The 17,125-nt window shown below is 50.2% G+C and overlaps 1 protein-coding gene across 1 annotated transcript; it reads left to right on the top strand.

Annotated features, from left to right (window-relative positions):
• The first annotated feature begins 6,545 nt into the window (after positions 1-6,545).
• GUCA1B (guanylate cyclase activator 1B) lies at positions 6,546-16,377 on the top strand. Its single transcript, XM_029944470.1, has 4 exons — positions 6,546-7,044; positions 13,255-13,404; positions 14,823-14,943; positions 15,582-16,377. Exons 1-4 carry the CDS (start codon positions 6,844-6,846, stop codon positions 15,707-15,709), a joined length of 600 nt encoding a protein of 199 aa, XP_029800330.1. The 5' UTR covers positions 6,546-6,843; the 3' UTR covers positions 15,710-16,377.
• Positions 16,378-17,125: the final 748 nt, after the last annotated feature.

Below are 17,125 nucleotides of genomic sequence, written 5' to 3'. Positions count from 1 at the left end.
TTTACTTGTTTACTTACTGAAGTAGATGCAAAGTTTAATTGAGATGAGAAAGCACATAACATGCTTGTTATAATAACCACCACACTTATGCCAAGCATTTTACATAGTCATTTACAGATGCTATCTTTCTTCATCTTTGTAACAACCCAATAAAGTAGTTATGATTATTATCTCCATTTTACAGGGCAGAAAACCAAGTTATGACTAGCCCATTCAGTCACCCTCCAGTTTACAGATGAAGCCAAGACAAAAAAGTTGAAACTGGCTTGTGTACCAGTTAGAGGCAGGGACAGCCCAGAATCTAATTTCCAAAGGCTAGGAGATACTCAGAAGTCCACGTATTTTTTTCAAATTTCTTTTTAATGTTTATTCATTTATTTTTGAGAGAGAGAAAGAGAATGAGTGTGAATGAGGGAGGGACAGAGAGACACAGAATCCAAAGCAGGCTCCAGGCTCTGAGCTTTCAGCACCAATGCAGGCTTGAACCTACAATCTGTGAGACCATGACCTGAGCCAAAGTTGGACACTTAAATGACTGTGCCACCCAAGCTCCCCATTAGCTTTTTTTTTTTTAAGCTTATTTATTTGTTTTGAGAGAGAGGGAGAAAAAAAAGAATCGAAACAGGCAAGCTCCACACTGTCAGCGCAGAGCCCAGTGCAGGGCTTGAACTCATGAACTTTGAGATCATGACCTGAGCCAAAACCAAGGGTCAGCCACTTAACCACCTGAGCCACCTAGGCACCCGTCACATGTCCACATATTAAGTACAGAATATTCAGACCTAAAATCCAGATTTACCTCCCCTTGCACATTAGCAGAATACGCTCGTTTCCCCTACAGCCTAGAAGTATAAAGAGATTGACGAGGGGGAGAAATAGCTAAAGAATAAAAGACGTAAATGTGTATGAATAAAAGACAGGAAGCAAAATACACAGTGCAGTCCTTGTGGCCTAAGTGTCCAAGGGAGAACAGGAGAGTTGAGGCTTCAGAACCTGCCGTGGAAGCCCAGTCCCACAGGGTCACAAGAACAACTGGCAGGGAGGTGATTTGCGCTAGGGCTTTGGACCGGCCCCTCCAGGGCTCAGCAGACTGGTTTGTTGCTCTCAAACATCTCCCTACTCCGAGAGCCAGGCTTCTGGCCGACCGCCCGTGATCCCCAGGGTTCTCTGTGCAAATCCCGGCTCAATTCCTAGCCCTGCCCTCCTTAAACCCTTGCTATTATTACTCACTTCTGGCTATCGATTCTCCTTATGGCTCCTAATCCTCTTTAAAATGATATATTTATACCTCAATAGCTCAGCAGTAAGTAAGGGCAGGTCATAGGCAACTGACCCACATGAAAAGCCAATTGAATTTTAGATTCCGTGGCCAGAGGCTAAATCAAGTTCTCTTTCATTCGTACGATTTCTTATCTTGAACACGGGTGCTGTGCTTTAGTCACTCCTCGGTGTTGCTTATGTATTGGTAAATGTGGAGAGACAGGGATGATGCCACCTGCACACCCAGCCCCTGAAGGTGCTGGTGGCACAGAGCACAGCCGCTGCTGGGCGCATGTGGCCTTTGGGTGTGAGGAGATGGGGGAGAGGTTGGAAATCCTTTTCCGTTGCCATTTCACACCAGCAGATGTGTGCTCAGCCAGGCACTCTCAAAGGAATCAGGGCTGACCTGTAAAATTAAGGTGTGAAAGCTTTCATTCATTCAGCACTGACTGTGTGCTGAGCACTTTGCTCAGTTACTCAGTATTTGAGTTCCTTGTATGTGCCAAGTACTGTTATGGACAATGGAAATTCACTGTATATGGTCAAGTCCTCCCCTCAAGGACGTTGGACTCTGGTGAAGACATAATAAATAGGAGGGCAGGGAAGAATAAGACTTAGTTAAGCTCTGTGAATAAAATAAGATAGTGTCAGAATTACTTGAGTGGCTACTTGAGGTGGGGTTGGGAGAAATCTGAGGAGAGGAGGGTGGTCAAGAAGACAGCCATGTGCAGCCACGCGGAAAGAGCAGCAGGAACCATCAATGGCAAGGCCCGGTGTGTGTGTCTGGGGACAAGGGCGAGGACCAGATTGCGTACTGCGTCGTGGCTGTGGGAAGGAGTGCGGATTGAATTCTGAGTGTGAGTGTGAAGCCATAGGAAGGTTTGGTGCAGGAGAGGGACAGATCTGGTTTATACTTTAGAACACACTACTGTGGCTGCTGGGTATGGACTGTAAAGGGGACAGAAGCACCAGGTAGGACCTGCCACCAGGGACCAGGTGTGAGGACATGGCCTGGACGAGAGATGCAGTAATGCAGGTGATGAGAAGTGGCTGGATTCAGAATACGGTTTGGGGGTGGAGCTGGAGGAATGGCCTACTAGGAGATTGAAAGGAGATCTCAGAGAAGATTGAAGAATGTGTCTTAGTTTGGGGGCTAAGCAACTGGGTAATTGGTACTGCTATTACTGAGGTGGAAAAGGGTTGGGGAGGCATCCAGGGAGGGAATCAGGAGTCTGGCTTTGGCGTTGCCATGTTTGCGATCTGAGTATAGACATCTCCCCGGCAGCTAGGTTCATAACTGAGAGTTCTGGGGAGGGGTCCAGGCTGCGGTGAGAGGAGGACTTCCAGAACAAGCCCAGGAGCCCCAAGCATAGAGAGATTAGATCAACAGGAGGAGGTGCTAGCAAAGGAGATGAGCAGTCAGTGAGGCTGGAGTGAACTCAGGAGTGCGGCTTCTTGAGACCAAGAGTGTTTGAGGAAAGGACTCCTTGGATGAACTGGGATGAATCTGTTGACAGACTGAGTAAGAAAAGTAGGTCTTGGGGCGCCTGGGTGGCTCAGTCGGTTGGGCCTCCAACTTCGGCTCAGGTCAGATCTCACATTCGTGGGTTCCAGCCACGCGTCAGGCTCTGTGCTGACAGCTAGCTCAGAGCCTGGAGCCTGCTTCCGGTTCTGTGTCTCCTTCTCTCTCTGCCCCTCCCCCTCTCATGCTCTCTCTCTGTATCAAAAACTAAATAAAACATTAAAAAAAAAAAAAGAAAAGTAGGTCTTTGGCGACCACTTCTCATAGAATGACAAGGATGAGCATCCCGCTGGAGTCAGTTGAAGAGAGAATAAATAAGAAAGAAGAGGACACGGGCTCCTGGGTGGCTCAGTCGGTTGTCCTACTTCGGCTCAAGTCATGATCTTGTGGTTGGTGAGTTTGAGCCGGCTCCAGGCCGTCAGTACACAGCCCACTTCAGATCCTCTGTCTCCCCCGCCCCCCTCTCTGCCCCTCTCCTGCTTGCACTCTCAAAAATAAAACACTGAAAAATGTTTTTTTATTTAAAAAACACACACTAAGCAGATTTGAGAATGTTCAGTTATCTATTGCTACTTTAAAAACATCCAACATTTAGTAGCTTCGGTGACATTTACTTTGCACACAAATCTGAGGTTGGTCAGTGCTCTGTGAGGACAGGATTTGGTTTCCTCTGGAGTGACTGGAAGACGGACTGGAGTCGTCTGTAAAGTCACTCACCCAGCATACCGAGTGGCCCAGGCTGGCCGTCAGCCGGAACCCCCACACTTTGGGCTTCCCCCTAAATAGTGGTGAGTTCCTAGGGCGAGTCCGAGAGAGAGCCAGGCAGAAGTCCCGTCACCTTTGCTAGCCTGGCCTTGGAAGTCACACAGTGTCACTGTTGCCCATTCTCTTCACTCAGTAGCCACAAAGTCCCATTCAGGTTGAAGAAATGGAGAAATAGACTCTTTCCCTTGCTGGGAGGAACATATGAGACCAGATCTATTGCTGTGCCCATTTTGGAAAATAACATCTTCTGTGGGGCCTTTATTATGAGGGGAGCCAGAGCCAGGACAGTGGCTGGAGGGCCACCAGGACCCAGTAGACACAATGCCTAGGGCCCACAATACTTTTCTTTTAAATGTTTAATTTCTTTAAAACATTTCTTTATTTATTTTATTTTGAGAGAGAGACAGAGTGAGTGGGGAAGGGGCAGAGAGAGAGGGAGACACAGGATGTGAAGCAGGCTCCAGGGTCTGAGCTGTCAGCACAGAGCCCGATGCGAGGCTCAAACCCACAGACCGTGAGATCCTGACCTGAGCCGGAGTCAGAGGCTTAACCGACAGAGTCACCCAGGCACCTCTTAAATGTTTATTTTAAAATAAGGAAGGAAGGGAGAAAAGGGAAAGGAGGGGGGGAAGAAAGGAGGGAGGGAGGGAGGAAGAAATGAGGAGGGGGGAGAGAGGAAGGAAAGAAGGAAGGGAATACAGTGCAGACTGGATTATATTCATCCTTATGCCAATGAGTGACAAAACATTTTTAGTATTTATTGACTCAATATTTATTTTATGACTCGTGAAGGCAAAAGCATATGGGCCCATGAAAGTCCCATAATGGAACCCTGAATGTGGAGTCACAGAAGGAGTGTTGTTTTGTTCTACGAAGGCTGATGTTAAGGCCGTCTGCAGGCAGGAATGAGCCCTCAGAGAAGAATAAACTGAGGATGCAGAAGGGAAAGGGAATAACTGACTGACGTGCTTGGATGGGCAGAGAGAGAAGATCTAGCCACGCAGCTGACAGGCCGACAAGAAGGAGAGCGCCGCTGCCTCCATGGACCCAGGAGGAAGGCCAAGTGCGAGGGCACAGGTGCAGAGTAGGCTCGTGGGAGGAGGAAGTGGTCATCTGATGCATCTATTTCTCTGTGAAGCAAAGCTTGTATGTGGGAGCGAGTGAGGTCTGAGGGCAGGCAGCTTGTGGAAAAGTCATCTCAGGAAGGGGAGAGTGACATCAGGGACGAGCAAGTGCTACCATCGCCTCCCGGGTGCAGGTGAGCTGTTAGCTAATGGTTAGCGGCTTTAGCCTAATCGAGTTTTGCCAACCAAGTACTTGGAGAGAGGGGCACAAAGGGCAAGGTCATTGCAAGGAAATGGCAAGAGTGCTGGGCCGCGGATAAGGATAAGGAGGAAAGCGAGGATATGAATGGGTGACAGATGCTAAACGAGATCAGCAGGTTTAAGTCTCAAGCTGGTGCGTTGTTGGGTGAAGGTGCTGGAGAGCGAGGCCGGAGGGAGAGGCCATGGTGATGTCTGAATGTATCGGATGTGGCTCAGAAATGCAAGACTGAGGCCTACGGTAGTGGTGCCCAAACTTCAGCGTGCTTTGGCAGCATGTGGAGAGCTCGTCCAAACAGATTGGCAGGCCCATCCCCAGGGCTCTTGGTTCAGTGGGGGAGGTGGGGCCTGAGAACTGGCATTTCTAACAAGCTCCCAGATGCTGCAGCTGCTGCTGCCCAACGGCCACAGTGACTGGGAGGCCAAGGTGGGGGGAAGAAAAGCCCAGGGACATTTGAGGCCAGAGTGTGGGATGGACCCACTGTCCACCAGGATGTGGACATCAAGCTGGTGCGTTGAGATGAAGTAGTAAAGTCACCGGTGAGGACAAGTAGGTAGAGTCACCCATGGCTTCACAGAGACTGGCATTTTTGAGCTAGAAAAGAGCAAAAGCGGACACAACAATTAGGAGCAGGGAGGCGACTAACCCTCCTCTCCTGACTCCAAGGGATGTGGGAGGAAAATCCACGAGTATTCAGGACGATGGCAGGAAGTGGGGCTCCTCCTTCACAAATGGCAGTGGGGCCCCTGGGTGGCTCAGTTGGTTGAGCGTCCAACTTTGGCTCACGTCGTGACCTTGCAGTTCATGGGTTCGAGCCCTGCATCGGGCTCTGTGCTGACAGCTCAGATGCTGGAGCCTGCTTTGGATTCTGTGTCTCCCTCTCTGTCTGCCCCTCCCCTGCGTGTGCTCTCTGTCTCAAAAATAAAAACACTTTTTAAAAATGTGTTTTAAAGGAATGGTAAGAACTTAGAAGAACTACAAGAGACAAGGCGTGAATGGAGGGGGACAGAGGGGTATGTGAGCAAGGAGGACAGGCCTGGAGGTGTACAGAACAATCCAGGAGTGACCGGCCAACGGGAGACCGGGAGTGTCATTCTGAGATTACAGGACTCCCCGGAACGTCTCCTAAAATCTAGAAACGTGCATTTGACTTTCTGGTTTCTGGAAGGTATCATTTTAGTATTATGTTACAATAGGCACGAATATATAATTGATTCAAAAACAAATCTGCAAATATAAAAGTAAGAGCCTCCGGGGATCTTTTAAGCCGTGCTCCCGCATCCTTCTCACGTTTCCATACTTAGGAGAGAAAGTAGGAAACGCCTTGTTTAGGTCTTGGGCGAAGGAGGTTGGAAAGAAGCATTTGCACTTCAAATTGGAAAATGGAAAACCTGAAGACTCAAGGGTGTGACTTGCTGGCACTGAGCGTGGGGACAGAGCTGCCCACCTGGAGGCCTTCACATAGGACCTGCCGCTTCTCCCTGGCCCAGGCGAGTGAGCCCCAGATCGCCAGCGGGTGCTATCTTATGGGCTAGGAGCTGGCCTCGCTCCCTCTCTGGACTTCAGAGCCTCCTGTGTCTCCAGGACAGGCCTCTCTGCAACAGCACGGTGCCCAAGTAAAGGAACAGGGAGCATGTGTGAGATAGTAGGGTGTCCATTCCCTTCCTCTCTCCCCCGCCTCAGAATCTGTCAGGGTGGCTTACTTGGGAGGTTGACAAGAGTGAAGGGAGGAGTGAGGCTGGGGGAGCTTAGCTGACTGGGGGTCAGACCTACCAGGGGAATCTTCTAATGATCTTAGGCGCTTAGCTGGCCCGGCCCCGCCCCCTGCCGCCTGCCCCTGCACTGCCCACTGCGTTCAGTCGCCAGGAGATGAGGCTCAGTGGAGGAAAGGGGTCAAGAGGGGCCCTGGCCTAAGGCATCAATCTGCAGGAGCCCAGGAGGAGGCGCGGAACCCCGGCATCTCTGCGGGCGGAATGGGGCAGCAGTTCAGCTGGGAGGAGGTGGCCGGTGAGATGGATGTGGCCGAGCTCCAGGAGTGGTACAAGAAGTTCGTGGTGGAGTGCCCCAGCGGCTCTCTCTTCATGCACGAGTTTAAGCATTTCTTCAGGGTCGCGGGCAATGAGGAGGCCACCCAGTACGTAGAGAGCATGTTCCAAGCCTTCGACAAGAATGGGGTAAGGCACTGAAGGCACTGGGCCAGCCTGCCCAGCTTGTCTCCCCGCTGAGCCGAAGGAGCATCGCTGTCGCCGGTGGGAGCAAGTGGCCGGTCCCCAGCCCTCCTGCTCAGTGCTCTCCGTTCCCTGCTCACCTGTTCTGTCTCTTTCCCCAAATTCTCCCGTCCCATCTTTCTGTCCCTTCCCATCTTTCCTTCCCTTCTCTCAGTCTCTCTGCTCTTCCTGACTCCCTCTGTCCACCAGCTGAGGGGAGCGGAGCTGAGCAGTGGGCTCACGGTCCAGTGCTCAACTGGTGTATTTTTGGCCAAGGCTCTACAGCCCAAGGAGTCTGGTCTCCCACAGCCACCAGAGCCCCTGTCACTCTAAAGGAGCTGAAGAGCTGTCCCAAAAGGGTGCACTGTCTTGGTATGGACCATGAGCTCCCTTTCTTTGGGGTCCTTGGAATTGAGACTGGCCAGGTCTTCCCACCCAGCAGGCTGGGAGGGCCTCCTATGCTGACTGGGCCGGTAAACGGACCGTGCAAACATCCCTCACAACTCTTCAAGTCATGGAAGGTTCCGTGAAATCCTTCCACCACAGGATTTCTGTAAGCCTTCCAGTGGCACCTGCAGCTGAAAAGACACTGCATGTTGCGAATCCACCCCTGGAAACAGAATTCAGAAATGGAAACCCCTTCATTATTTAAGGCTGTCAGTCCAGGGGCTACATGATTCTTTAAATCATTCGATTTGCCTCAGGTACCTATTTCAGCGCCCCAAAATTGAGAGATGGGGGGTGTTGGATCTAGATAATCTGGAGAAAGCCTCTGTCCTTTTCTTGCATGGAGAGCTTCACTTTCTAGACCGGATCGCTGGGAATGCCTGTGTGGCTCTGGCCTTGTCCAGGCACCATCAGTGTGCATCTCTGACACCTGTCGGGGGACTGGAGGGTGGGGGCAGCATCGTCAGGACAACAGAAGCCTCCTTAGAGATGAAACCTGTGAACCCCCTTGTGGGGCAAGAGTACAGTCAGACTTCTCCAAGCTTCTCCTATGCCCCCGTCCTCCGAGCCTGCTGCGGCCCATTTAATGACCCAAATGAAATGAAGAGAAAACTGGACAAAAAGAAGTGAGCTGATTTGCCCAAGGTCATATACTCAAGGGTCCTGACTCCCAGTCAAGTGTACCTGCTTAGAAGGCAGTTTGTTTTGTTTTGTTTTGTTTTTAAGAGAGAAAATTGTTTTAAAACTAACCAGATCACATATGACAAGATTTACTATCATAAATATATCAATCTTTCCCATATTCATCTAAAAATACAGGAGGATAGCAACTCAAGATCCAAAAGGGACTCTCAAGGGACACCTGGGTGACTCAGTCAGTTAAGCGTCCAACTCTTGGTTTCGGCTCAGGTCATGATTTCATGGTTCGTGAATTTGAGCCCTGCATGGGGCTCTGTGCTGGCAACATGGAGACTACTTGGGGATTTTCTCTCTCTCTCTCTCTCTCTCTCTCTCTCTCTCTCTTTCTCTCTCTCAAAATAAATAAACTTAGAAAAGGGGGGACTACCACGCCTGTAGGCATAATACAGCTGTGTACCCCTTACTCTTCATCTCTTCTTACAAATTAGCACATGATATTCACTGATTATTGTTTTCCTTTCTTTATAACTTTAATTTTTTTTTTTAGTATTTATTTATTTTTGAGAGAGAGACAGAGTGTGAGCGGGAAGGGTCAGAGAAAGAAGGGGACACAGAATCTGAAGCAGGTTCCAGGCTCTGAGCTTTAGGACAGAGCCAGACGCGGGGATAGAACTCACGGACCGCAAGATCATGACCTGAGCTGAAGTCGGATGCTTAATCGACTGAACCCAGGTGCCCCTATAAGTTTTATTTTTGATAGTATTTCATATTTATACCAAGCTTAAAGAAATGTAACTCCCTTGTACATTTTTCCAAATGTACATTTTGCCTCATTTGCTTTATCATTCTGTGCACGCGTGTGTCTGTCTCTTTTAGAGAAAGTCAGAGACGTCCCGTCCTTTTACCCATAAATATTTCAGTGTGTTTTTCCTAAGAAGAAGGACATGCTCCTAAATAACACAAAGATCAAAATCAGGAAATTCAGTATTGATCCAATTCTATTAGCTAATCCACATTCAAGTTTTGTCAATTTGACATATAATGTGTTCTTTATATTGCTTGCTTTCTTTTCTTTTTCTTTTTTTCTTTTTCTTTTTTTTGATCACGCATTGCGTTTACTTGTCCTGTCTTTAGTCTTTAATTCAGAACCTTTGATCTTAGCTTTCCTTTGTCTTCTTTGACGCTGACATTTTTGAGGACTGCAGGCCAGTTGATTCTGTAAAATGTCCCACAATTTGGGTTTGTTCAGTGTCGCTTTGTGATTAGATTCAGATTTTCTGTTTCTGGCAGAAATGCCCCAGAAGTGACGTCATATCCTTCTCAATGCCTCCTGTCGGGGGCACATGATGGAGGTTTTCCCATTACAGGGGCCTTAACTGCCATCACTTGGTTACAAGATGTCTGCCGAGTTTCTCCACAGGAAAGTTACCATTTTCCTTTGTAATTCACAAGCATCTTACAGGGAGATACTTTGAGATGAGGAAAATACCCTGTTGCTCCTCAAATTTTCATCTGCTAGATTTGGCATCCATTGATAATTTTCGAATTCTGCCACCCCTTCTCCATTTATTAATTGGAATTCTACTATTAAGGAAAAGCCTTCCTAAAGGCGTGTTAAGTTCCTCTGTCCAGGACTAGCCTTCTTCCTTTTCTTTTCCCCATTTAGTTTCTGTCTCCAAACCCACACCCATCTCCATGCTCCACATTGGCACGATCTTTATGTTAATGAGCCTGATTTCTGGGCAACTGGTCTGAGCTTTCTGGACAAAATCCAGAGTTCACAGATCTAGCTCACACGTCAAAATCTGAGGTGACAGTGCGGTGCCTGGGTGGTTCTGTGGGCGAAGCGTCTGACTCCAGCTCAGGTCATGATCTCACGGTTCGCAGGTTCAAGCCCCACTTCCGGCCTTGTGCTGACAGCTCAGAATCTGGAGCCTGCTTCGGATTCTGTGTCTCCCTCTCTCTCTGATCCTCCCCTGCTCATGCTGTCTCTCTCTCTCTCTCTCTTTCTCAAAAACAAATAATAAAAAACATTAAAAAAACTTTTTAAGTCTGGGGTGATAGAAACGGGGGTTTGGTGGCGGCAAGGGGGTCAGAGTGCCCTGTCCCTGCTACTCCTCACCCTCGCAACACCCTTCTCTCCGGTGGCTGCCCTGCGATGCACTTGGATGGGAGAAAAGGGAGGGTGAAATCAAATGTCATTTGAGATCCTTATGTAACCCGCACTAAGCCAGGGCCGGTACACAAATGCAGCGGTTCAGGGAGTAGTGGGGCAGGCAATCCCACAGAGCAGATCACACGCCTGTCACTTCTGCTCCTACTCTTGAGTCGACAGCGGCATTTCCATCATCTTCCCGTTGCTCTGTGGGTAATCGAAGCTGACGCGGGCCCGGCACGGAGGGTGAGATTAGTCTTAGCTGGGAGCTTCCCAGGCCTCGAAGCAACTTCACAGGTGAGGTCACGCCTTGGGAAGGGCTGACTCTACAATGTGTGCCTCATGGGAGCCAAGGGCTCATTGTGATAACCGTGTCATGTTGAGGGAGGATGCTGTCTGAACAGAGTGTTCTAGACAAAGAATGGGGGAGAGTCTACAGAGCTGGAGAGTAAAGATTTATCAGAGGTTTTGGTTTTTTGTTTTTCTCTCTGTGGTGCTAGGTACGAGGCTCATTTTTTAGATAGCAATATACCTTGAGAGGCATAAGAAACTGCTGTAACTTGAACTAGAGAAGACATGGAGCTTGAGAGACTGCGCTTCCTGTGTGGGTTTGCCTTCGGCAACTTATTTCAGCTCTCTGAGTCTCAGTTTTCTCATCCATAAAGTTGGTATAACAAACCCGAGAGAAATGGTATATGTGAAATAGAGGGCTCCTGCCAGCCACTTTGCTTGCTTTCTTATTCATAACCTTTTTCCAAAGTTTATTTATTTATTTTGAGACAGAGAGAACAAATTGGGGAGGGGCAGAGACAGAGGGAGAGAGAGAATCCCCAGCAGGCTCCTCACTGCCAGTGCAGAGCCCGATGCGGGGCTTGAACTCACAAACGGCGTGAGCCAAAGTTGGACGTTTAACTGACTGAGCCACCCAGGCACCCCTACTGGCTACTTTGCATACATCCTCCTACTCTTATTTAAAAAAAAAATAAGGTTAATTTTTAGCAAACTTAATAAATAACAATTACTAATGAAAACAATTTTTTAAAGAACAACCAATCATCACAGTGCCTTAAACTTCCACAATGTTCTTTAAAAGGCTATTCTATAGATAGATAGATATAGATATACACAAAGATGCTCCCTGTATAACGTAAAATATTAAAACCAGGTTCAGCACAAGGGACTGTGGAGTACTCCTCAAAAAATATAAGGTATGATTTCAATTAATTTAAAAGACATGGACATTTTAAGATAAAAATCTAGGAAATAAAACTATAGCTACAGTCTGACCTCAGTTAGGTAAATAAATGGTAGGGGGTGTGGAGGACCAGAAGTAATCACATAAAAGATGTTGAAATAGACCCTTTGGGGGCCACCTGGGGGTCTCAGATGGTTGAGCATATGACTTCAGCTCGTGTCATTCTCTTACAAGTTACAAGTTCGAGCCCTCTGTCGGGCTCTGTGCTGACAGCTCAGAGCCTGGAACCTGCTTGGGATTTTGTGTCTCCCTCTCTCTCTGCCTCTCCCCAACTTGTGCACCATCTCACTCTGTGTCTCAAAAATAAATAAATGTAAAACAAACGTTTTTAAATAATAATGGTCAACATTTATATATATATACTTAAATATATTATTTATTTATAATTATTTTAAAAAATAGAGTGAGAGGGAGAGAGAGAGACACTTTGGGTGTTGAGTTGGCCTCATTTTGTTGTCTTGGTTTTTCCTTAGGCTTTCTGCTGTTTGCCTCATGTTCTGTCCTGTTCTATTGCTCACACGTTGCTCACCCAAGCACCCTTGATCTGAGGGTGGGGCCCCGAGCGGCGTGACCCAGTAGGACAGAGGCGCTCTGAGCCAGCGATGTCATTTTTTATGACAAAGTCCTATGAGTGACAGCCACTCCTGGGAGAGTGATGACGCAGCTTCTGGCTTGGGAGAGCTGAGGTCCCCTCCTCAGAAGACAGGCGCACCTTTAAGCAGGAACACCCTTGTGAAGGTCACTCCGAGCAGCCCACTGTGGACCCCATCACGGCCGGGCTCTCCGCCCACGTGGTATAGCAGAGCAAGAAGCGGCTGTGCCACCGCCTCCCGTTGACTGCTCTTAGAGTCATTGTTGCCACATTTGTGTTAGGAGCAGTTTCAGTGAGCTGGTCAGAGTCACCACAGAAGTGGACTGTGCCTCCCTCCTCCCTTTGGGAGGTTAGCACGTGGGCTCTGTCTCCCTGCCTCCTTCTTAGGTGGGGACAGGGGAGGCCTGTCCTTCAGGGAGGGTAACGTCCACCTGGACCTGGAGGTGAGCGGGGCCATTGTACATCTGCCTCCCCTCGGGCTCGGAGGGAGTCAAAGGATGAATGGCATTTCTACCGTGAGCGCCGCTTTCTAATCTTCCAGAGCTGCTGTAGTCCCAGAATGAAATGAAGTCAATCATGGATTCGATGATTCATAAACGCTTAGGAGACCCCAGCTCTGCACACAAGTGGTGCTGTGCTAAGCACAAAGGGGAGACAAAGGCGATGTAAACCCTGTTTTCTCCAGGAGCATATGTACAGTACAGCTCAAGAATGAGACATACTTACAAAAGAGCTAAGGGGCAATGCCGGAATAAGGCCCAAACAGTGCAGAATAAAGTGTAAGTGCTGTGAATGTTAGAAGAGGGAGTGAGAGAGGCAGACCACTGTAGCTGAGGTGGTCGGAGAAAGAGGGCTTCCTGGAGGAGGGGGGGACCCTTGAGCTGGGCCTTGAAGGAGAGGTAGGATTGGGTGATGACCACCTGGGAAAGGATGCCAGGGTGGAGAACAGCATGAGTGAAGCTGTCGAGGCCACGTGGGTGGCCAGAGGCAAAGCCTTGAGTTTGTAGGCACAGATGGCCCAGTGTGGGGCCGCACGCCGGCGCTCTGGGGAAGGCGGGAGGGACCTCACAGCTCCCACTCCCCTGGCAGGACAACACCATCGACTTCCTGGAGTATGTGGCCGCCCTGAACCTCGTGCTCAGGGGCACCCTGGAGCACAAGCTGAAGTGGACCTTCAAGATCTATGACAAGGACCGCAACGGTTACATCGACCGTCTGGAGCTGCTCGACATTGTGGAGGTCAGTGTCTGCCGGTGGGGCCAGGGCAGTGAGTGCAGCGGGGCTCTGAGGCCTGGCCCCTCAGGTGGGGGCCCTGGGGCTGGTGTGGGGGAAGAGGCATTGGAATCATCCAGAGGGTGCTCTCCAAGGTCAGAATTAAACTAGAAATCCTTTACAAAAAGATACCTTAAAAAATCTCCATCTGTTTGGAAATAAGGCAATACTCTCCTAACGACTCCATAAACGAAAGATATTATATCACACACACCAAGTACTTGGAGCCAGGCCATAATATGCAGGTAACATAACCGGCTACTGAGACTGGACCTGCAGAGCATTTTATCGCCTTAAAAGGTAGATGTTAGAAAACAAGAGGCTGGAAGTTAATGATCTTAGAAGCCATCGCAAGAAACTAGAAAAAAGAAGAGTAAATTAAACCCAATGAGGGGCACCTGGGTGGCTTCGTCCGTTAGGTGTCTGACTTCAGCTCAGGTCATGATCTCGAGGTTCATGAGTTCAAGCCCCATGTCGGGCTCTGTGCTGACAGCTCAGAGCCTGGAGCCTGCTTCGGAGTCTGTGTCTCCCTCTTTAATGCCCTTCCCCCACTCATGCCCTGTCTCTCTCTCTCAAAGTAAATAAACATTACAAAAAACCAAAAACAAAAACAGTGAGAGTAGAAGGAAGAACCTACTACAGCAGACTGACCCCTGACCCAGTCACCCTGTTAGGCCCCAGAACCGCACAGATAAAGAAGTTGCCTCAGGTTAGGTCTGTGGTTTGCCCAAGTTCTTCCATCCCAGGAGGCACCAGGGCTGGCCTTAGCCCCAGGGCTCCCGGACCAATCAGTGGGGTCCCCATGGTGCCCCATTGTGTGAGGGCCTGGGGATTGATCAGACAGGCCTCTTTCCATGGAGCGCCCAGTCCAGGAACTAAGGAAAATCCTCACACGTGTCTTTCTCTTCCCCACTTCACCTACGCCACCTCACAGGGAGAGGAAACATGGTGAGAGAGAAACCCGTTCTTTCCCGCCAGGCCTAACGGGCGGTGTCTCCCCTCCTCCTATTTTACACACATGTCCATAAGTAACCTCCGTTCTCTCTTCCTCTCTGGGTCTCCATCTCTTCCTGTGCAGAGTGGACTTGAGACCATCACAGTGCCGGGTCTGTCCCTCACTGAAGGTTTTGGGTTTTACTTTGATGGCCACAGGGCATCAGGGTGGGGGGCCTGTGAGGCCTGACACCCCTCAGTGCCAGTGAACTAGGCGAGTGGGACCCTGAGGGAGCAGCCCGAGGACAGGTGGACTATTATTTGGGTCTGGGGCCTGTGGTCCTAAGTCGTGTAGGCTTGGGGGGAGGAGGGGAGGCAGCGCTGGGGACGCAGGGCTGAGGGCCTGGGCCCGGGCAGAGGGAGGGAGGGAGCTTGCGGGTTTTCTCCCGCAGGCCATCTACAAGCTGAAGAAAGCCTGCAGGGTGGAGATGGAGGAGGAGCAGCAAGGACAGCTGCTCACGCCCGAGGAGGTGGTGGACAGGATCTTTCTTCTGGTGGATGAGAACGGAGATGGTAAGGGGGCGGGCGGGGGGCTGCCCACTCCACACCACCCCCCTTTCCGGCCGCACCACCCTGGACAAGGCCGTCCACCTCCCCGCAGCCGGAGAGCTGGGTGCAGAGAGGAGGACGTAGAACATCACGTGGTGTGATGTTCACAGGGGGCGATTTAAGCTCTCGCCTCCGGCGTTGCTGATGGAGGCCAGGCAAGTACAGCCAGAGAAGAGGAGCTTTGGACTCTGGCAGACCATTTAATCTCTCAGCCTGGCCTCAGTTTTCTCATCTGGGAAATAGGGATAAAGACGCTCCGGAGGAATAAATAGGGTACATGTATTTGAGAGACAGGCATAGGATAGGCCCCCGGGGAAGGCAATTTGGGCCCTCCCCGAGGCACCAGCCCCAAGGCCAGAGGGAGAGAGCTGGCTGGGAACATACCCAGAAGAGCTCTCAGGAACATTTCTGGGAGACTCTGGAGAACTGGAGAGTTGGCAAGCCGGGAGCTCAGGCCCTGAGACTGCAGGCTCATTTGTGTGTGAGGTGTCGTGTCGGTTTGCGTCAGAGGGTGTGCGCTGGCAGAGAAGGCCTCTCCCCTCGCCCCCCAACCCCATTTCTTCCGCTCTCCCGCATGACCATGTCTCCCACCCCTTGCTCAGGCCAGCTGTCTCTGAATGAGTTCATTGAAGGTGCCCGTCGTGACAAGTGGGTGATGAAGATGCTGCAGATGGACATGAGTGCTAGTGGCTGGATCTCTCAGCAGAGGCGGAGAAGCGCCATGTTCTGAGGGGTCTGGGGCCCTGGGTGAGTCCACAGGCCCCTCCAAGACTCCACGTTCATCAGGTTTCCAGAGTAGTGGGAGGGTCCCTGGCTCAGGCGGATTATGCTCACTCTTCTCTGCGCCATGAAAGGGGTTGGGGCTGAGCAGGAAGTAGGGGGTGGTCTGAAGTGGCCAACGGGACACGGTCATTGGGAGGATGGACCAGGTGGTGAAGGGACAGTTCCCTCTCTCTCCCTTCAGCTGCTTCTGGGGAAAGCTGCTTTGGCTGGGGGATTGTTTGGTGTCCACAATTTCCTACATCCTACAAGGTTCTCAGCTGGAAGCAGGGGAGTACTGGGGGGAGGGGGTCCCATAGACCAAATCAGCAGTGAGAATGCCCACAGAGTGTGAAACAGAATAGGAGTTGGGGGGTGAATGATAATTACATCCCCCCTAGGATCCTGAGGAGTTCATGGGGAGGACTCTTGCCTCTTGCCTCCTCCTCCCCAACTTGTCCTCACCAGGGATGTCAAACTGAGGTCTTCCGACTCTTGGAGTGGTCGGCTGTGCTTAAAGGGACCAGTTCACCTCTGCCCTGGTGCTGCTCCCCCAGTCCCTGCTGCCAAGCCACACCCCCCCCCACAATCCTCCCGTCCCTGTCCCTACCCCTCGTCCACACTCCACACCCCCCTCCAACCACACCCACCCCCACCTCTCCGTCCCCCACCTCCCGACCTCCCACCCCCTTGCCAGGATTCCCACCACAAGCCTGATGGGATGTGTCTCCTTGAAGGATGCAGAAACCTCTCTCCGTCTCTGGGGAGAACTGACTGTAGGCCCGGCTTTGCCTCCAGCTGCTCTGTGACCCGAGACACATTCCTGCCTCCCTAACCTCAATTATCTCATCAGTGAGCAGGTCCGATGGAACAGGCAGTGTTCAGATCATTATTTTTTATAGATGTGGAATTATTTTGTTGTACAAACTCTATAGGCAACCCCAGTGGACAAACTAGATTTAAAGGGAGTCACTCTGGTTGAAGAGGGGGACTGAGGAACTCGTTCGAATAGATGTTTTTATGTTGATGGACGAAAAATAAAACTCACCTACTGAACTGTGATTTCATAGGTCTGCTATTCATTTAAGGTTTCCTTTAGAAATAAATTTTAGATAAAAAGGGTTGATTAAAAAATAATAGTAATCCAGGTGGGACACAGGTAAGTCCCTAAGTCATGACGGCGGTATATGACTGATGTTGGGGAAATGTCCTAATTCTGTTCAAACACCTTTCCCCCCTCCCCCCTTCAGGATGTCCCAAGAGGCAGCCACCAAGAGAAGCAGAAATGTCAACTCCCTTTTTTTCCCAGGCTGCCCATGACACTATCTCCATCTTCCCTCCATCCACGTCTGTGCTCAGGCCCTGGCTGACTCCCCAGGCTGGGGAG

Source organism: Suricata suricatta, chromosome 7 (genome assembly GCF_006229205.1).
Source record: "Suricata suricatta isolate VVHF042 chromosome 7, meerkat_22Aug2017_6uvM2_HiC, whole genome shotgun sequence".
Classification (NCBI taxonomy): domain Eukaryota; kingdom Metazoa; phylum Chordata; class Mammalia; order Carnivora; family Herpestidae; genus Suricata; species Suricata suricatta.
The sequence above is the reverse complement of the archived record's forward strand: the minus strand, read 5'-3'. Positions and strand labels throughout refer to the sequence as shown.

Bases quoted from the DNA above. Each gene is read 5' to 3' on its own strand.
- GUCA1B (XM_029944470.1), top strand. From the start codon at position 6,844: ATGGGGCAGCAGTTCAGCTGGGAGGAGGTGGCCGGTGAGATGGATGTG. The intron at 7,045-13,254 runs GTAAGGCACTGA...CTCCCCTGGCAG, and splicing joins AAGCCTTCGACAAGAATGGG to GACAACACCATCGACTTCCT. The intron at 14,944-15,581 runs GTAAGGGGGCGG...CCCCTTGCTCAG, and splicing joins GGTGGATGAGAACGGAGATG to GCCAGCTGTCTCTGAATGAG.